Source organism: Oncorhynchus mykiss, chromosome 20, assembly GCF_057628025.1.
Source record: "Oncorhynchus mykiss isolate SJ-2025 chromosome 20, ASM5762802v1, whole genome shotgun sequence".
NCBI lineage: Eukaryota > Metazoa > Chordata > Actinopteri > Salmoniformes > Salmonidae > Oncorhynchus > Oncorhynchus mykiss.
Window position 1 is genome coordinate 11,804,297 of NC_143041.1, and position 21,020 is coordinate 11,825,316.

Genomic DNA, 21,020 nt, shown 5'->3' on the forward strand with positions numbered 1-21,020 from the left:
GCAGGAGATACAGACATGCTCTTCTTACATTTCTAGCTATTACATCAGATCACAACACAGGCCATTTAGCAACTACAACAGTACCACGTTACAGCATCTCTGCACTAGCAGTGTGTTTGCAATAATATGAAGATTCATGTTCTATGGGAAGTTTAAGAAAATGTAAAGTTTGAACAGTTGGTTGTCTATACACTAACTATTAAAATCATGAGGCCGTCACACACACAAAAAAAAGGGGGTGCGACAAAATGTTTATTTTAGTTACATCTAGCTCTGTTAGCCAGGGGTAAACCCACACAGTACAAAATAACACCTGTAAAGTCACCTTAAAATAAAGAGGGAAAGAGAAGTGACACTGGCAGCCTTGTCAAACGTTACCCATAACACAACTGACAACTAAATGTATCAAGAACAGGTTTAACCAGTAGACTGTAAAGAAAAGGTTATAGTAGCCAACACATAGCCTCTGCTGTGATGATCAATATCCTGCTACTGTTAGCATTGCTCCAGTCAATGTGTGATAACATTTCATAGGTCAAATCAAAAACACAAATCATTTGAATAATTGAGACCCAGCCCTGAGATTTAGACATGAAAACAATATTACAAACCAAACCCATTTTTACAACCATGAAAATAACAATCCAAATGCCCCATCTGGTACAATGCATAAGTTTGATTAAATAAAGCAGCTGTGACAATAAGGACCAGCAGAGTGTTTGGCGCTCATTTTGCAAAGTATGACAAATTCGGGTTCACTGCAATACATACAAAAAATAAACAAAAACGACAGATGGCACAATATAACCAGATATGGAGGTAAGAAGAGGTTATGTGTAGCTAGCTACATTTCAATAGCCATACCACTTAGAATTCATGCCCAATACATCGCTTCATTCTAGGTGCTATACTAATGTGGATATTGGTACAGACACACACACGTGTCTCCTGCTGTGTGAGAATCCTCTCCCGGGGAGCGGCCTGCTGTAACATTCACCGTCACCACTGTTCGGTCTCCCTTTACAGACTTCACAGGTCTCAGAACAGCACTGCCTCTACTGTCACTACGGAAAAGTACACACAGAAACTAACCACCAGGCAGCACAACCGACATGAACCAACCACAGTGACATCTCTAAATGTACAGTCTATCAGACCTGCTTGGTTTACATTCGAGCTGCCCTGGTTAGCGGTGTGGATGGCCAACAGAAAGGCAATGTACTGGACACACACTGATTTGTCTTTGCAACAAAGCCGGTGAAAATGAGTAGAGGTCTAGTAGCAGTGATAAGGCTTTAGGAGAGTTCAGCTGAGGGTTCGACTTCAGACAAACAGGTGAATGGAGAAGGTTGAAGATGACCTTTCTGACCAAATCAACAGCTACCTGGTAAAGGTTGATGTAAAATGTGGTCGATGGTTAGAAACTACAGACTGACTGTAGCGCTTCTGCCTATACTTGTTGGAATTCTACAGACAACAGAGGTCATCTAAAATCAAGTCCGTTTACATCATGTGACGGTTGAATGGTCCTAGCATGTGCCCTTGTTCAAACAAATAATGCATGTGTAAAGTATTAGCTTGCATTATCATTGGAAATGTAATTCTAGAAGGGAAATCAATCCATTGTGTCCCAGTAAAAAAATCAGAAGAGGAAAGCAGATCAGATGACCGGTAATGAAGGTGTGGACCAATCACTTCAGTCCCAGACAGCTGTGAGATAAATACAGGAATGGTGTCAATGGAATGAAAACAGATGAACAAGTTCTCTCTACTGACGATACCAACAACTATGTGGGGCAGTGCCTGAATTAGATGCTACAGGCCAGGGTGAGTCCGCTTTGGAGATCATACTGCAGCCATGGCAAGTGCCACTCCAAAGTGCTTTCAGCGACTTCCATCCTCTTTAGAGGAAGTACAGTCACAGGATGAATGAACAATACACACGAGCTACAGTTCCCTCAATTCTTCATATCCACTATACAAATGTGCTGACAAAACATAGCGCAGGTAAAATCAGTTGAAATGTACACCTTGCCTACTTCCGCCCACTGTAAATCAGAACTAAAACCGGTATCGTTTTCATCACAAAAGAATAAACCTGTCAGTCTTGTAGCAAAGTATGGTCTTCGTGAAAATATATTATCAAGTACCTGTATTGTAATCAGAAATGGTTCTGTAGAGAAACTCGGGGTTGATCTAAATACGAGACCATTCTGCACTGTCTCCACACCACCCCTATTCGACCATCACTTCCTCTACCAAGTGGAATCTTTAGCATTGGTTCTTCCTAATAACTTAAGACACAAACTATGGAAGTCTGTTCGGGTCGTTGCATGTCAAAAACACACAGGTTAAATAACCCTATTTGACCTGTCAAATAACACGACCCAACCGGCCTTCAATAACAAACACCTCCAGGTCAATTGCAAAGTAAAAACAAAAGCAACAAGATTCCCAAAAAAATAAATAAGCAATATATAAATCACATACTTACAAATCTTACAAAATTAAATATCTCCAATTTTATTGTCAACATTTTAAGTAAAAAAAGGGGAGAATCCTTTTTCCTAATAAATAATTACAACGCAATAGCATGTGTTTAGCATGCCACTGTAAGCGACGTGAACACATCTCTCTTCTAATGGTGACCTTGGCTTTGGGCCCCGCACCCAACTCCTCTGTTCAGTCATTGGCCCATCTATCAGCCTCCGTAACCTGTCCAGTCCCATGAGAAGGACAGAGGTAACAGGACATTAGGACAGCCGTGGTCTTCTGCATAGTCTGTGCAGCGCAGTGTATCACTTGAAGGCAACAGAACAAGTAGCAGGAGGAGTAGCAAGCCAGCTTTCAAATCAGAGGACAGCGTTCCAGTGTCGCCATGGTTACCGGGCTCATAGGAGAAACCCTGCGGAACGGAAAAAATTCAATTTTTTTAAAGAAAGAAAAACACATTCATGTTTCCAAACAAAGATATTTAAACATTTAGCACTTCATGATTTGGATATACACAGAAATGCCCTACTACCATCATTGTTATTAAAGAATGTAACAATAATGTGTGACTCGTGCACACACACGTTAGTAATGCTGAAGTTCTTAGGGACAAAGACCAGAAGAGAGGTGTTGCTGTTGTGTATAACGTAACGTAACAGAACCACTGACCATGTGTAGTCTGTGTCCTGGTTGTGTCACCTGTCATCTCTTCTGTTCCCAGGAGGGCCTTTGAATGACTTGTTCTGGGGAGGAACGCATACACACAAAATCCCAGTGAAAATAAAACATTTAACACTGAAAGTAGATCAGTGTACTGTACAATACTAGCAGTGGCTAAGGGCTGGAGAAATACAATCCCAATGTTCATTCCCTTCTGGTTTTTCGAGGACTGCGTACACAGTGCCTCCAGAAAGCATTCACACCTCTTTACTTTTTCCACATTTTGTTGTATTACAGACTGAATTTAAAAATGGATTGAGATTTTATGTCACATAATGTAAATGTGTATTTATAAAAAACATTTTTTTTTACCAATTAATTAAAAACAGAAAGCTGAAATGTCTTGAATCAAAGTATTCAACCCCTTTGTTATGGCAAGCCTAAATAAGTTCAGGAGTACAAATGTGCTTAACAAGTCACATAATAAATTGCAATGACTACCTCATCTCTGTACCCCACACATTGAGTGACCTTACAGATAATTCTATCGAGCTGTGAATATCAACCATAGATGACTCAACCACAAAGAACAGGTAGGTTTTCCAATGGCTTGAGAAGGATACCCATTGGTATAGGTAAAAACAATGTTTTTACCTGTCATTGAATATATTTTTGAGCATGGTGAAGTTTTTAATTACACTATGAATATCACTACACCAGAAAGGATACAAGTGTCATTCTAACTCAGTTGCCGGAGAGGAAGGAAACTGCGCAGGGATTTCACCATGAGGCCAATGGCGACGTTATAACATTTACATAGTTTAATGGCTGTGATAGGAGAAAACTGAGGATGGACCAACAACATTGTAGTTACTCCACAATACTGACCTAATTGACAGAGTGAAAAGGAGGAAGCCTGTACAGTATACACATTTATATTCCAAAACATACATCCTGTATGCAACAAGGCATTAATGGAATGAATGAGCCAATTGGAAGCTGGAGATGATTAAGTGGCCATGATGTTATGAGGGCCAGATTGGGAATAACCTAAAACAAGGAGTTGCTTACCAAGAAGACAGTTAACTTTCCTGAGTGGCCGACTTACAGTTTTGACTTACACATCTATGGCAAGAACTGAAAATGGTTATCTAGCAATTATCAACAAGCAATTTGAAAGAGCTTGAAGAATTTTGAAAATAATAAAAAAATGGTCAAATGATGCACAATCCAGGTGTGGAAAGCTCTTACAGATTTACCCAGAAAGACTCACAGCTGTAATCACTGCCAGAGGTGCTTCTACAAAGTATTTACTCATGAGTGTGAATAAATACACAAGATATTTCTAGATTTAATTTTCAATAAATGTGCAAAATCTTCTAAAAACATGTTTTCACTGTGGGTTACTGTGTATATAAGGGTGAGGAAACAAATCTATTTAATACATTTACAATTCAGGCTGTAAGTCAATGCTGAACTGAAGCTATACTTCATTTTAGCGATGTACAGTAAATCATAAAATGGAGGATTGATAAATTGTTGGCTTCATGCCAGCTTCAACTCTTCCACAAAGACAATATTTGTACAATACAGTGAGACTGAAATCACTGACAACCACAGAGAGAGAGAGAGAGAGAGAGAGAGACAGAGAGACCGGTTTAGTAAGGATCAAACCTAGCAGTCACTTCAATTAATCAACCATCCATACCTTGTGCTTGGTGCATTTCATGGAGAAGTTCTCTTCATTGAGGACACAGTCTGTGAGGAGAAGAATGCTTGGATCAATAAAGACAGTGATTCATCAGATGGCTCAATAGCAAACAGCAGCCGAACCAGCTCCCACACACACCAACAGGCTACAGATAGGGATAGGTTGTAACAGAGAGAGCTTGCAACACACACCTCCGCTTAGAACAGCCATTTACAGAACATACAGGGCACGTCCGTGGAGCTGGGGTGCCCATACTGTTATCCAACCACAGTATTAGGCCTAACATTCAACTGAAACAGCCCTCTACCAGACTGTGGGAAAACATGGCATTCGGCACACAAAATAGACAATCAGGGAACGTTGCTGGATGTCTGTTTGAATAAGATACAGATATAAAGCAACATTATGATAAATCACGTCTCAGAAAAGACTACGAATATTATCAGTCACTGAGGTGGCTCAAACTTTGTCTGACTGCAACCAAGTCCCATTTGAATGCCTTGACAAGCAACAGACTGCAGGTCCTCTGTAGTCTAACGCTCTTCGTGGCAAAACGTTTTGCAACGGAAAGACGAAAACAAGCGTTTCTTATTGGACAAATTCAGGTCCCTCCCCATTTCAGCCCATTTGCTTCCCGATTAATATACCCTTGTCTCGGCTGCTAGACTAGGCTTGGTAATGTTTACTAGGAGAACTGGGCGGCATCAGTCAGATGTTGTAGCAGTTAGTGACAGGCTGGAGAACTAATAGGTGTCAACACAGCAGGCAGTGACTATACACACAATCCTGCATTAGAATCATGGCAGACTTCTGTGAAGACCCAGTATACTCCCTAGTCCTGGATGCCTGGTTGAGATGCTTCCAAATGCCATCCTTCCCTCCTCCCTTCTTTGGCACAAGTATTGGAACTGGTCCCATTACTAAGCAGAAGTAGAAGGGTCCCAAGCTAGGGATGGGGACAAAGAGGGGGAGACTCACCTGACTGTAGAGAACACCTGTAGTGATACTTGTTGAGGCATCCTTTGAAGAAGCAGCCCAACATGGCACCCGGGTTATGGCAGCGAGAACATGTCTGAAAACACTAAATATAATTAATTGGTTGTGTTCCAGGCCAAGACCAAAATACAAGCTGCTATAATATTTTTACATTGCTAAACAGAAGTCTGATACTATTACACACTTCTACAAAAACATGGTAAAAGTCCATTCCCTATGGGAGATAAAGAACACTACATACAGTGCAGTCAAAGTATTCAAACCCCTTGACTTTTTCTACATTTTGTTATGTTACAGCCTCATTCTAAAATTGATTAAATACATTTTCCCCATCAAGCTACACACAATATGTGACAAAATTGAGATCAGGGCCATCCTATTTCCATTGATCATCCTTGAGATGTTTCTACAACCTGATTGGAGTCCACCTGTGGTGAATTCAATTGATTGGACATGATTTGGAAAGGCACACACCTGTCTATATAAAAGGTCCCACAGTTTACAGTGCATGTCAGTGCAAAAACCAAGCCATGAAGTCGAAGGAATTGTCCGTAGATCTAAGAAACAGGATTGTGTCGAGGCACAGATCTGGGGAAGGGTACCAGAAACATGTCTGCAGCATTGAAGGCCCCCAAGAACACAATGGCCTTCATCATTCTTAATTGGAAGAAGTTCGGATCCACCAAGACTCTTTCTAGAGCTGGCCGCCCAGCCAATCTGAGCAATCAGAGAAGGGCCTTGGTCAGTGAGGTAACCAAGAACCCGATGGTCACGGTGACAGAGCTCCACAGTTCATCTGTGGAGATGGGAGAACCTCCCAGAAAGACATCCATATCTGCATCACGCCACCAATCTGGGGCAGCAGGTAGCCTAGCGGTTAGAGCGTTGGGCCAGTAACCGAAAAGTTGCTGGATCAAATCCCCAAGCTGACAAGGTAAAAATATGTTGTTCTGCCCCCGAACAAGGCAGTTAACCCAGTATTCCCTGGTAGGCCGTCATTGTAAATACGAATTTGTTCTTAACGGAATTGCCTAGTTAAATAAAAGGTTAAGTACATTCAAAAGAAATAAATGTAATGGTAGAGTGGCCAGACGGAAGCCACTCCTCAGTAAAAGGCACACGACAGCCTGCTTGGAAATTGCCAAAAGGCACCTAAAGGACTCTGACGATGAGAAACAAGATTCTCTGGTCTAATGAAACCAAGATTAAACTCTTTGGCCTGAATACCAAGCGTCATATCTGGAAGAAACCTGGCACCACGATGAAGCATGGTGGTGGCAGCATCATGCTGTGGGGATGTTTTTCAGCAGCAGGGACTGGGAGACTAGTCAGGGAAAAATTCATGGAGCAAAGTACAGAGAGATCCTTGATGAAAACCTGCCAAGACAACGCAGGAGTGGCATCGGAACAAGTATCAAATGTCCTTGAGTGGCCCAGCCAAAGCCTGGACATGAACCCGATCGAACAACTCTAGAGACCTGAAAATAGCTGTGCAACGACGGCCCCATCCAACCTGACAGAGCTTGAAATGATCTGCAGAGTAGAATGGGTGAAACGCCAGAAATACAGGTGTGCCAAGCTTATAGCGTCATACCCAAGAAGACTCAAGGCTGTAATCGCTGCCAAAGATGCTTCAACAAAGTACTGCGTCATTATTTGGTATTGTGTGTAGATTAGAGGGGAAAAAACTATGTAATCCATTTTAGAATAAGGCTGTAATGTAACTAAATGTGGAAAAAGTCTAGGGGTCCGAATTCAACGTATACACCCCAATCTTAAATCAACAGAGACTCAATTAAACAGAGGCACATCTATTCCTGGGCTGCAAGACTTAAACTTACCGTCTCCTGACCCACCTTGACCGCCTCTTCAAGACCGTAGACCCTCCCCTTCACCAGGAACACACCTGCAGACCAGATGCTACAGTCCTCGTGGAGCCAGTACTCACACTGGTCTAGAGGCACCACAGGGGGGCTGTACCAGTCCTCTACTGCAGCCTCAGATGTAACCCCAGCCCCATTCTCAATCCTGGCCCTCTTTGCTGCAGGGCTGCCTGAAGGGTCACTGTTGCTAGTCCACCTCCCCAGCAGGCCCTCTTGGTTCAACCGTGGACCTGGTTTGTGGGGCCAGGGGACCCCCGGGGGCCGAGCACACTTTCTGCCCCGGCCTCTCATGCTGCAGGACGAGTCGGAGTCACTGAAATCCTCCTCTTCTTTGAGGCCTGGGGTCCTAGCAGGGAGTTTAGCGCTGGGTCTGTTTCCCTCAGGGTAGTAGGGCCCGTGGAGGTCCCCCAGGTCCATGGCGTTAGCCGAGCCTCTACAGAGGCAGCAGACCAGGGAGCTGTGGTATTGGCTATGGGTGGAGATGCGGCCCAGCTGGAGGCAGGAGGTGGAGGGTACAGCCCCAGGGATGAAACCCCCAGACCCTGAGCCTCCAGCCTGCTGTTGCCCCTGACCCTTCTTCTGCCTGGGCTTCTCCTCCTCAGGGTAGTTGATGACAGTACAGTTGGCAGGGGAGGTGGAGGAGGGTTTAAGGCCCATGTGGATGAAAGGAGAGAAAGTGTCCCTCCTCATATCCCTCTTCTCCTCCTTGTAGTTGACATATTTCAGTTTTATCTCAGGCTCCTGAGGGGAGAACATAGCAGAAAACTTGCCCAGTCTGGGTTTCTTCCGTTTCTTCTTGGGAGCAGGGGTTACCTTCGCTGTTTTAGCTGTGGGAGAAGATGCTTCCCTGCATGCAGTCTTCACTTTATGCTTCCCAGGGCTTTTTGGGGATGTTTTAAGTGGCGGTGATACAGTCAGTACATCCACCTCGGAGGGCTCGGGATCTGCAAAGGGTGGGCTGGAGGTTTTTGGAGATGTACTGTGGTTGTGTGGATATTTGGAAAAACGGGTGTGTTCAGAATCTGACGTAGATTCTTTACAACTGTCTGTGTTCCTGTTAATGCTATCCAGACGGCCTTTCGTTGCGTCTGCCTTTACTTTAGTCTCTCCCTCTGAGCTAGATGCTACTTTATTCTGGACTTTCTTCTTCCCTACAGATGAGGTCTGTTTGTTAGGACTAACATCGGCTTTAGATGGACTGCTCTGAGTCTGGGGATTTGTCAGAGGCTGGGTTTGGGTCTTTGAGGTCTTGGGCTTCTTAGTGGATACTTTATACCAGTTAGGGTTTATGTTCATCACTATGGCCTCTAACCTAGTCCCCCTGCCAGAGCGAGGGGGAAGTTGTTTCCTCTCAAAAGTCCTCTGCTCTGCCTTTGCATTACCATTCAAGTGAGAAGCAGTCGTCTCCTTTGGTTTCTTTTCTAAAACCTCTGGGAGAGTGCTCTTGTCTTCTGTCAAGTCAACAATAGGCTCTGAATCTGCCTTGGGTTTATGCCCTGGCTGCTGGTAGTCCTTGCTGGTATCTAACATTGGTGCATTATCACCATCATTTTCAAAGCTGGGTGAGCAGGAGGCCTGAGGCAGAATGAACACATTCTGTACGTCATCCAGTGAGGTAGAGGGAGAGACCGTGTCCCCCAGAGAACTGATATACTCCCTACTATGAGAACACAGGTCCCTGGGACTCATGCTGTCCTGGATGAGGACAGGCTCCTCCGTTCTAGATGAGATGAAAAAGAGAACCTCTGAGTCAGCCCTCTGTCCTTCCTCCTCCATGTCTGTAGTGAGAGGCTCTGGAGAGGAATCAATACATATTGCAGAATTAGACCAGCTGCTGCTGCTGCTACTCCTGCCATTCTGCAGTCCTGCATTGTCGTCTGTGTCCTGAGAAAGACTGTGTTCGATTGAACTCGTTCTCTGAGGAGGATTGTTTTTCTCCACTCTTCCATTACAGGCAACTTGACTGCTGTTGATTTCATGACACTGCTGCATCAGACACACCCCTGCCACATTCTCAGCCATCACCTGGGCTGGAGGCATAGAGTCAAACATTTCAGACTGGGGCGCTAAGCCCAGAGGCCTGTCCATCTGCTGCAGGTAGCCATCCATTGTTGAGAACTTGCTGATTGACGGTACGCCGTAGAGAGAGGAATGGTGAGAGAGAGAGTCATGAGTGGAAAAGATGTGAGACCTGCTTACATAAGAGAGGGTGACTGTAGTGTTGGAGAAGGCATTGTTCGGCTGGATCTGGTCTCCTGGTTGAAGCTTGTGGTTGGGGTCAGTTTCTGGGAAGGAGAGTCCCTTGCTGCTCCCAGAGCCTGGGTACCAGCTTGAAGGCTTGACCACCTGTAGGGCCTCCATGGAGTTGGCTTTAACGAGGCAAACCTCACCTTTTGCGGTCAGGTCTATGGTAGCAGCGAGGCTACGGGTGGAGGAGAGGTCTTGGGGCTGTAAATCAGAGTCCCCCGGTGGTTGCTCCATAGCAACTGAAATTGAGCAGAAATACAGAAATGTTGACATTGTATTTATTTTTGCTGACCTCAGTGGGAACATGATTGGATATAGGTCAAGATTGAGTTCCATCTAGCCTGGAAACCTGACAATGAATATCTTTGAATTCTACGTCCGGCATAAATTAGAGTTTGGATCAAGAAAGTTTCCTCTTACGACCCCTACAAGCCAGAATGTTAAATAAAATTATATTTTAACTTAATTTACCAGTTGTCCATGCGGTTGGTCCTTTTGCAGGTAGGAATAGGAGACAATATCCACAGTAAAGTATAATTGTGCCAACTTTTCAAAGCGCATGCATACTTCCCGAGCTCATGCACATGTTTATATAGTTCAGGTGATAAATCTGAATGCACTACCAGCACTTGAAAAGTTGATGTAATTACACTTTCTTGGGGATATATTGATTCACAATCCTACCTCCAAAAGGATCAATCGCACAGACAACCGGTAAAGTTAACATATCATGTTAATCAAGGTTCTGGCTTGTATAGGTAACGTTAATGAGAGGAAACTTTCCTGATCCAAACCCTCATTTATGCCCGACGTTCAATCCAACGTCGGATCTCCAGGCTAGGTTCCATCATCCAGAAGCACATTTGACAGCAGTGGATTTTAACTTTCGTTGTCTATCTTTCTAGCTAGCTAACGTTAGCTACATAGTAGCTTATCAACAACTAACTAGCTATATCAAATATATTAGATCATTTGCTAACTAGAAAGTTCAATGTGCCCATCTTCAGTAAAATCTCCGAAGTGCAAACGTTCAGTGTTCAAAATTACAACACAGAAGTAAAACCTAAAAGGTTAGCTAACGTTTCCGTTGGCTGTCAAAGTTCAATTTTCCGTACTGTTGAAGAGAAGTGTTAGTGTCCCACGAGTTATGCAAATACTGAACAACCAAATTGCACACTAGCGTGTAGTGACCAAGCTGAGCTGGGAAAAGTGGTCAAATCAGAAGTGTTTGCTAGAAATGCACCAAAATATAGTGTTAAGAGAAAGTAACAAGTTGACAGCTGGCTTCGAAACCCTCTGCCTTCTTACAAACGATGTATGTTTAGCTAGTTAGTTAGCTACACTCACCGGAACTGGAATGACAGTTGACAGGCGAGAGCTATTAGTCCTGGATTACCTACATTTGTGTGTCTTCACTCAGCCAAATGTGAAGGATGATCGTGCCACTACAAGAACAGCTAGCTACTTCGCTAGTTATTACATGAACCATACATGACACGTTCACTTAGTAAACAGGATAAGTGCTGTTCTGGTTATCAATTGTAGCCAGTTCGCAATGCGCTACGCCAAAGTTAGATAGTTAGCCGCGTACCACAAACTGCAGCTAGCTAATGCTCTGCTCTGGATCTGACATGACAAGTTAATTTGTAAATGCTATGGCAACGCTAGCTTATTGTGAAACAAGGGGTGGATGGCTGGTGGCTATCATAATACAATACTTGAACATTTGCTGGATATAGTGCCACTCAGCTTTGGGGATCGATCTCCCCGCACATAACGGCGAAGTGATGCATCTAGCAAATATAGCTAGCTAACTACCCTCGTTGACTTATTCGTGGTTAGCTAACTTGCTAAGCTAACTTGCTAGGCCTTTCATATGAAACAAAAGAGCGAGCATACTGCGCTGCAGGAGACTGAAACTTACCCAAACGGGAAGGAGTGGGGGGGCTTTAGAAACGTCCAATTCAACAGTGAGTCCCACCCAACATCTCGTTCAAGACCCCATCTGCTAGTACCATAAAACGCCAAACTATATCTTTAAAAAAAATCCACTTTTGTAAACGGGATAAAAAATGTAAAAAGAAAAAGAAAAAAAATCCCTGGCTGTAGCTACTTTGCTACTCTCCGCGCGTGAGCTGCACTTCAAGAACAGCATTTGTCAGCTGGCGAACACAGTGAAGCATTATGGGAAGGTAGGAAAGCGGGCAGCGTTCAAGACATGAATGTTGTGTGGAGTTTGACTGGAGTGATTACTGAGCTCTTCAGTAACGCCATTCTACTACCAATGTTTGACTATGGAGATTGCATGGCTGTGTGTTCGATTGTAATACACCTGTCGGCGACGGGTGTGGCTGAAATAGCCGAATACAAAAATTTGAAGGGGTGTCCACATATATACAGTGCTTTCGGAAAATATTCAGACCCCTTGACTTTTTCCACATCTCGTTACAGCCGTATTCTAAAATTGATTGACCTATTTTCCCCCCCATCAATCTATACACAATACTCCATAAAGAATAAGCTAAAACATGTTAAGAAATGTATTACAAATAAAAACTGAAATATCATATTTACATGTATTCAAACCCTTTACACAGTACTTTGTTGAAGCACCTTTGGCAGCGATTACAGCCTCGAGTCTTCTTGGGTATGATGCTACAAGCTTGGCACACCTGTATTTGGGGAGTTTCTCCCATTCTTCTCTTCAGATCCTCTCAAGCTCTGTCAGGTTCGATCATGACTGTCGCTGAACAGCTATTTTCAGGTCTCTCCAGAGATGTTCGATTGGGTTCAAGTCCGGGCTCTGGCTGGGCCATTCAAGACTTGTCCCGAAGCCACTCCTGTGTTGTCTTTACATTGTGCTTATGCAACAGTATAGCTTCCGTCCCTCTCCTTGCCCCTACCTGGGCTCGAACCAGGAACACATCGACAACAGCCACCCTCGTAGCATCGTTACCCATCGCTCCACAAAAGCCGCAATCCTTGCAGAGCAAGGGGAACAACTACTCAAGGTCTCAGAGCGAGTGATGTCACCAATTGAAACGCTATTAGCGCGCACCTCGCTAACTAGGTAGCCATTTCACATCGGTTACACTTAGGGTCGTTGTCCTGTAAGAAAGGTGAACCTTCGCCCAAGTCAGAGGTCCTGAGCGCTCTGGAGCGGGTTTTTAATCAAGGATCTCTGTACTTTGCTCCGTTCATCTTTCCCTCAATCCTGACTAGTCTCCCAGTCCCTGCCTCTGAAAAACATCCCCACAGCATGATGCCACTACCACCATGCTTCACCATAGGGATGGTGCCAGGTTTCCTCCAGACGTGACGTTTGGCATTCAGCCCAGAGAGTTCAATCTTGGTTTCATCAGACCAGATAATTTTGTTTCTCATGGTCTGAGTCTTTAGGTGCCTTTTGGCAAACTCCAAGTGGGCGTTCATGTGCCTTTTACGGAGGAGTGGCTTCCGTCTGGCCACTCTACAATAAAGGCCCGATTTGTGGAGTGCTGCAGAGATGGTCGTCCTTCTGGAAGTTTTCCCATCTTCACAGAGGAACTCTGTCAGAGTGACCCTTGGGTTCTTGGGCACCTTCCTGACCAACGCCTTTCTCCCCAAATTGCTGTTTGGTTGGGCAGCCAGCCCTAGGAAGAGTCTTGGTGGTTCCAAACTTCTTCCATTTAAGAATGATGGAGGCCACTGTGTTCTTGGGGACCTTCAATACTGCAGACAGTTTTTGGTACACTTCCCCAAATCTGTGCCTCGACACAATCCTGTCCCAGAGCTCTACGGACGTTTCCTTCGATCTCATGGCTTGGTTTTTGCTCTGACACACTGTCACCTATGGGACCTTACATAGACAGGTGTATGACTTTCCAACTCATGTCCAATCAATTGAATTTACCCCAGGTAGAAACATCAAGGATGATCAATGGAAACAGGATGCACCTCAGCTCAATATCGAGTCTCATAGCAAAGGGTCTGAATACATAAGGTATTTTATTTTTTTAAATTTTGCAAACATTTCAAACAACCTTTTTTTTCTCGCTTTGTCATTATGGTGTATTGTGCATAGATTGTTGAGGTAAAAAACATGTCATCCATTTTAGAACAAGGCTGTAACGTCACAAAATGTGGAAAAAGTCCGTGTCTGAATACTTTCCGAATGCACAAGTTATTGATAGGAAACCTACAGTAGTATATGATTGCAGTCCTCTCACATCTGAACTGTGCAAAGTCTAGATGATCAGTGTAATTTAACTACATACTAATACTATGTAATGCTGGTTAGTTTAATCAGTTTGGAAAATGAGTAATACAGTGTAGTAGATGGAAACAACGAAAAGACAGGGTGCAAAAATATTTATTGCTAATAAACCTGTTGTCAGTTGGTGTACATTGGCTGTATATTTACAATAGTAGAGTACAGAGGGAATGCCATGTGAGACAATAATCCAAAAACATTTAAATAAATACAAAGAGATTGCCACTGAACAAGACTACATACAAACCAAATCCTCCCATACAGCTGGACCAATAAGATTACAGAGAAGGAAAACAATTATATAAATGTATATATTTATAGTATAATCAGCAAATCCCATCCATAATGTATTTATTCAGCAGTCACCTTCCAGGGGTAATTTAAAATGGTCCTATGTTTCAGAAAACATATTCTATGATGTTAATATTAATCATATACAAGCCAACAACTCAGACAATGGAGGAGCAACATCCAACGTAGCAGATAGTTTACTTGTACAATGATGCAGGCAAACATTTTCTTTCCATAGCTTGTTTACTGAGCCAGACATTAATCTGTGCTGAAATGATAAGAGGGTGGAAAGAATAATTAACATGACCTCACCTAGCATAATACGCAGGCCCGAAGGCAGGATTGTTCCTACGGTTTGCTTACGCAAGTAATTATTCCATCATTATGTAGTTGTGTTTAGCCATTACAACATTACACTTATTCCTTCGGCTATTCACACAGACTAAGGAGTTAAAACAGTAGCTTACACAGCCATCTTTTTTTAGTGTCTGCATGATAGATGCTTCATTAAAAACAGTACAGAGTATTACAGTAAGACATGGCGCTGGAAAAACAAACAAAATGTCACAGTAACTGAAGTGCATGGAATGTTGAGCCGAGACATAAAATTCAATCTTCATACCATGTTTTTTGAATATACGATGTGTGTGGTGACCAGTGTGTTTCTAAATAAGTCATTCCCTAGCTAAAATATAGTGGGCTTTCTAAACATGCAGCAAGGTGGGTGGAGCGGTTCAACGCAGGCGACACTGTCAGAACTCCTTCGTGTCTTTGTCAAACAGATGGAGTCGCTGCTCGGCCGTCAGACCTTCCTTAAGACTCTGGAGACAGAGAGAGAAACAGAGAGACAAAAAAAAAAAAACTGTTAATGACCATGGCCAGGTTTGATTGTGACTTTAAAGTGGACAGGACTGAATCATTGAGGAAGCAGATTGATGCAAACAGAGAGGAGTATCATCAACGATCCACACAGAGACGTGCGCTCATTTCTCTCCTTGGTTAAAGTGATATTTCTCTGTAAGGTCCCAATGGCAGCAATTTTTTAAAAAAAAAGGTGATCCCATTCAAACCCACTAACGATGTGTGATTTTGGCATCCTGTTCGTTGTAGTCTGGTTGGGTAAATTACCTAAAGGAGAAGGGTAGGCCTATAGGTCCTCAGGCAGCCCTAGCTGTCCCAGGGCATGTCACGAGCCACAGACTGAGGACAGAAGGGGGAAACACACCGGCATGTGAGAGTAAGAGGTGAAACACACCTCACCACACTTACCAGGTTTCCTGACACGTGTTGGTACACTTTTTTCTACATCTGATAGAACCAGTCTAACCCACACTGAAATAGATGCACAAAGGGATTGTTTCAAGGTTTTAAGAGTAATTAAATAAAACTGCTGCATCCTCATAGGCCCAATAACCCACCCAATAAAGTACATTCACATGCTGGGGAAGTAAAAAGTTGCAGTGCAATGCAGTAGTTAACCAGAAGGTGGCAGTGTGTCACAGGTCAATGGCACTTGGCTAATATTGAACGGTCTCCATACACAACCTTCAGCTGCGGGAAACTTCTCCTCTACTGTGTAAATCAATTTAAGATGTCTTACTCAGGTGTTTAGAAGACGTACCTTTGACCTCATGGTGCGCTCTGAGCGTTTTGCGGCAGCAGCCGCCATCTTGAGAATGTCAGGGTTGCTTTTGGACTTCATGATATCTGATGAGATATCAGACAGCTTCTTTAACGACAAGTCATTTGGAAAAAGGGGCTAGTTGCAGCTTCTGAACTGTATACTATAGACGCTACTGTAATAAATAGACTACTCTGGCTGATGTTGAAAGGGGGTCAGTGTGTTGCCGGTTGGAGACAGTCTGGACTATATTTGACATTAGATAATTTCTTATGTAAATTCAGAGGCCAAATTCAAATTGAGGCATTGTGGCACATTGGTCATGACCGAAACAACCACCAACCAATCAAAAGGTTGAACGCTCAGAGGTAATAGTGCTATGTGTAAGGAGAAAAATGGTCAGTGTTCAGGGCAACGGTGTGTGTCCCAAATGGTACCCTATTCCCTATATAGTGCACTACTTTTAACCAGGACCCATAGGGCTCTGGTCAAAAGTAGCACACTATGTAGGGATATATGGTGCCATTTGTAGCACACTATATGTAGGGAATAGGGTGTCATTTGTAGTACACTATGTAGGGAATAGGGTGCCATTTGTAGTACACTATGTAGGGAATAGGGTGTCATTTATAGCAAACATATGGAGTAGAAGGATAGAAAGTCTTCTATATTCCTACCATATCCTCCTGCCCTCTCCACCTCCTCCAGTGAGGGTTCCCCCAGTGCCTCGTGGGCCAGCTGCAGCTGTTCTCTGAGCCTCCCCAGGTCTCGCTCTGCTTTGGCCTTCACGATGCTCAGCTCTGTGTAGATGTCCTTGTACTTGTCCGTTGCATACTTCTTATCCTGGCGGGACGAAGGATACATAGTTTAGGGAGGTTGGGTGAGGAATACAACCTCAGCATAAAAAAAAAATGAGAAAATAGTATAAAATACATTGAAAAACTATAAAAAGCAGTTGTAGATAACTTGGGTCTCGGGACTTACTCTTTGGGCGACCTGGAGTTCATCCTTCAGAGAGTTGATCTCCTGTTTCAGATACTGGACCTCCGACTCCTTCACCCTCAACATCACCTGGCAAGGAAGAGGAAAACTAAGATTCAGTGGCACATTTCAGCATAAAGAACTGTCCCCTTTTGACAAACAGGAAGAGTTCAGCTAATTTCAAATCAAGTCCAATCTTGGGTTCACCTCGAGAGGAGCTTACCTCTAGTTCGTACAGTTCCTTCCCATGTGTGACGTTGCAGGCGTCTCCACCCCCGGCTTCAGTGGCCATAGAGCGCATCTTAGTGATCTCTGCAGCTAGACGGTTGTTCAGCTCCTACAGACACAAGGCACATTAGGTGTCATGGTAAGTGTGAGGACTATTATCAGGGTGTGTGTGTGCCTGGGTGTGTGTGTGTGCACCTGGTTGTGTGCGTTGAGCTCCTGGTTCTCCCTCTGACACTGTCTGAGGGCCTGTCTCTCAGCCTCCAGGGCCTGGGCCAGGTGGGCGTTCTCCAGACACTTCTGAGAGTACTGCTCTGACAGCACCTCGATCTCCCTCTGGAACGAACACAGCTCCTCTCTGCAACACGGGGGGGAGATAGAGTTAACACAGGAAAACACTCGGTAAGTCAGACCATACAAGGCAAAACACTCACCCAACCAATACCATACCTTTATATTTGCAACACTCAGGAGACTCAACCAAAGACCATGCTGAGCTCTCTTTTCCCTCATAATAGCTGACCAAAGGAAATAGTAGTACAGAGCATAGAAAACTCCATTTTGTAGGGTGAGCAGGGAAACGCCCTGTAAGGAGCCAGGTTCGGAAGGGGGAAATTACAAAAACTCCTTCCTTCATATTTTAGTTCTGGCCAGACACTGGAGTGGTGCTTCAATGCATCTAGAGTCTAGACAGACCGAGCCAGACTGCTCCTAATCAGTTCCTTAATAAACACCAGACAGACTGATGAAACGCCCTTGGCCTGACAGAACTGGAAATGTGTCTGTCTGTAATTCCAGCCTTGGCAAGATCACTAGCCGCCACCGCAGTTCCAGGTTGCCCTAGTTACAGCTGGCAAGGCACAGACAGTCACATTCACATACTGGCTTTGCCCAACCTTTCATTCCCATGGCTCTGGGTTGGGTTTGAACTTGAATGAAAAAGACGGCATTGCAAAATTCAGTTATCTTGAATATCCCCATTTTGACAGATGGACAACTTTCCCCCCAACGCTGTTTTGCTGCTCAAACTGATGTTCATAATATGCAATGACAGGACATCTGCAGTTACACCTGTGACTGAGGTGAACTATGTGTCATGTGATATCATGACCTTTGCAGATTGGGCAGGCGAGGAGAAATGCCTTCACACGTCATCACAACTAATTATCAGCCCAAAACGTATAAACTCAGAGACCTCTTCATAATGAACAGAGCCATTGACGAAAATAGGAGATTGTCGAAAAGTATCGAAATAAATCCAAAGAATATATTTATTACCGTAATGTAAAGCTGGCAATTTCTCATGTCTCGACCGCTACGTCTGGAAGTAGTGCACGACACTCGCCCGACAGTTTCCCTCCCCTCCAAGCAGGGCAGTACAAACAGAATTGTCTTGTGGAGCCCAACACTCCAACAGTAAAAATCATAACAGATCAACGTTTTTGAAACAGCTGAAATGTATAGACTGTCTCAAATATAAGGAAACATGTTTTGTTGGGTTTTTATCGGAAATTGCAGTAGCAAAAAACAAAACGGTCAATGGTGATTGGCTGGCTGCACTGAGCCACGTAAAACAGCTGATCTCAACTCCCCAGTGAATTACCCACGTTTTCAGTCAGAATTTGCTTTTACCACACGTAAGGACTTGCATGTTATTAATAAAAATGAAGCCTGGTTTGTTCTAATGGGTGTAAGGTAGGTACTTTACTTTTACATCCGTGTTAGAGGGGTAATTACTCATTTTTGATGAAGCAGGTGAAGCACTTGATGAAGCAGGTTGGTAGCTTTACCTAGCTAGCAGTAACTGTGCTTTTGCCTTGAAACTAAAATGTTATGAGTGTATGGACGAGAAAACAAACCCTTTCATTGTCTGCACATGCTTGTGAATTGTTGCATTATTCAAGAGCATAATGTGGTGTGATTGCATTATTCAAGGGTGTAATATGATTAAGATGGAAACGTGCTTGCATAGTTGAAGTGTTTGTTAAAAGCATGTGTACTGGCTAGAGGCTATAGTGGGATATTTACAGTACATTTTAACTGCAGGCCCGAACCCTCTCTCGGCACATGACATTCCTTTGCTAATGTAAATTGAAAGTTTATGTAAATTGTAATCTTGTTGCGCAGCCTATGCTACAACTCTCGTCAATCTGTATAGGCTCAGAGACTCAGGCCAATTGAAATTATTGATCAGCTGATTTAATTTTTGAGGAGATCAGCAGTAATTTTTGCAGTCCCATTTATACCACTTTCTTGCCAGTATACCCCATATATATATATATATATATATATATATATATATATATATATATATATATATATATATACATATATACATATATACATATATACATATATACATATATACATATATACATATATACATATATACATACATACATACATATACATACATACATACATACATACATACATACATACATACATACATACATACATACATACATACATACATACATACATACATACACACACATACATACATAGTGCCTTGCGAAATTATTCGGCTCCCTTGAACTTTGCGACCTTTTGCCGCATTTCAGGCTTCAAACATAAAGATATAAAACTGTATTTTTTTGTGAATAATCAACAACAAGTGGGACACAATCATGAAGTGGAACGACATTTATTGGATATTTCAAACTTTTTTAACAAATCAAAAACTGAAAAATTGGGCGTGCAAAATTATTCAGCCCCTTTACTTTCAGTGCAGCAAACTCTCTCTAGAAGTTCCGTGAGGATCTCTGAATGATCCAATGTTGACCTAAATGACTAATGATAAATACAATCCACCTGTGTGTAATCAAGTCTCCATATAAATGCACCTGCACTGTGATAGTCTCAGAGGTCCGTTAAAAGCGCAGAGAGCATCATGAAGAACAAGGAACACACCAGGCAGGTCCGAGATACTGTTGTTTAAAGCCGGATTTGGATACAAAAAGATTTCCCAAGCTTTAAACATCCCAAGGAGCACTGTGCAAGCGATAATATTGAAATGGAAGGAGTATCAGACCACTGCAAATCTACCAAGACCTGGCCGTCCCTCTAAACTTTCAGCTCATACAAGGAGAAGACTGATCAGAGATGCAGCCAAGAGGCCCATGATCACTCTGGATGAACTGCAGAGATCTACAGCTGAGGTGGGAGACTCTGTCCATAGGACAACAATCAGTCGTATATTGCACAAATCTGGCCTTTATGGAAGAGTGGCAAGAAGAAAGCCATTTCTTAAAGATATCCATAAAAAGTGTCGTTTAAAGTTTGCCACAAGCCACCTGGGAGACACACCAAACATGTGGAAGAAGGTGCTCTGGTCAGATGAAACCAAAATTGAACTTTTTGGCAACAATGCAAAACGTTATGTTTGGCGTAAAAGCAACACAGCTCATCACCCTGAACACACCATCCCCACTGTCAAACATGGTGGTGGCAGCATCATGGTTTGGGCCTGCTTTTCTTCAGCAGGGACAGGGAAGATGGTTAAAATTGATGGGAAGATGGATGGAGCCAAATACAGGACCATTCTGGAAGAAAACCTGATGGAGTCTGCAAAAGATCTGAGACTGGGACGGAGATTTGTCTTCCAACAAGACAATGATCCAAAACATAAAGCAAAATCTACAATGGAATGGTTCAAAA

At 43.2% G+C, this 21,020-nt stretch overlaps 2 protein-coding genes across 16 annotated transcripts in view; both read right to left on the bottom strand.

Moving 5' to 3' along the window:
• Window positions 1-234: 234 nt before the first annotated feature.
• Window positions 235-12,184, bottom strand: si:dkey-94l16.4 (uncharacterized). 9 transcript variants are annotated; one of them, XM_036955682.2, is made up of 6 exons: window positions 11,915-12,184; window positions 7,717-10,229; window positions 5,843-5,936; window positions 4,862-4,911; window positions 3,193-3,236; window positions 235-2,905 (listed from the first exon to the last, which is right to left on the bottom strand). In XM_036955682.2, exons 2-6 carry the CDS (start codon window positions 10,222-10,224, stop codon window positions 2,848-2,850), a joined length of 2,754 nt encoding a protein of 917 aa, XP_036811577.2. In that variant the 5' UTR covers window positions 10,225-10,229; window positions 11,915-12,184; the 3' UTR covers window positions 235-2,847. The 9 variants fall into 9 exon arrangements, with proteins under 9 accessions (XP_036811577.2, XP_090068344.1, XP_021431225.3 ...); XM_090212218.1 differs by having other exon boundaries at window positions 3,163-3,236; XM_021575550.3 differs by having other exon boundaries at window positions 7,702-10,229.
• A 2,141-nt stretch (window positions 12,185-14,325) lies between these two features.
• Window positions 14,326-21,020, bottom strand: part of mpripb (myosin phosphatase Rho interacting protein b) — a 71,315-nt gene continuing 64,620 nt past the window's right edge. For 3 of the 7 annotated variants that reach the window (XM_021575559.3, XM_021575554.3, XM_021575557.3), the window contains 6 exons: window positions 17,559-17,718; window positions 17,359-17,472; window positions 17,139-17,225; window positions 16,832-16,997; window positions 16,155-16,240; window positions 14,326-15,354 (listed from right to left, as the gene is read on the bottom strand). In XM_021575559.3, the coding sequence (XP_021431234.3) occupies window positions 15,286-15,354; window positions 16,155-16,240; window positions 16,832-16,997; window positions 17,139-17,225; window positions 17,359-17,472; window positions 17,559-17,718 (682 nt within the window). In that variant the 3' untranslated portion in view covers window positions 14,326-15,285. Of the gene's footprint in view, window positions 15,355-15,661; window positions 15,734-16,154; window positions 16,241-16,831; window positions 16,998-17,138; window positions 17,226-17,358; window positions 17,473-17,558; window positions 17,719-21,020 lie in introns of all 7 variants that reach the window. The other 4 variants (XM_090212222.1, XM_021575555.3, XM_090212223.1 and 1 more) reach the window with 3 other exon arrangements.

What these genes read in the sequence shown, in the direction of transcription:
- si:dkey-94l16.4 (XM_021575549.3), bottom strand. Translation starts at nt 10,224, where the DNA reads ATGGAGCAACCACCGGGGGACTCTGATTTACAGCCCCAAGACCTCTCC. An exon ending in TCAAGGTGGGTCAGGAGACG is followed by an intron (nt 5,946 to 7,701) that starts GTAAGTTTAAGT and finishes AATTATATTTAG; the next exon opens with TGTTTTCAGACATGTTCTCG. An exon ending in TGAAATGCACCAAGCACAAG is followed by an intron (nt 3,237 to 4,861) that starts GTATGGATGGTT and finishes GTTCCTCCCCAG; the next exon opens with AACAAGTCATTCAAAGGCCC.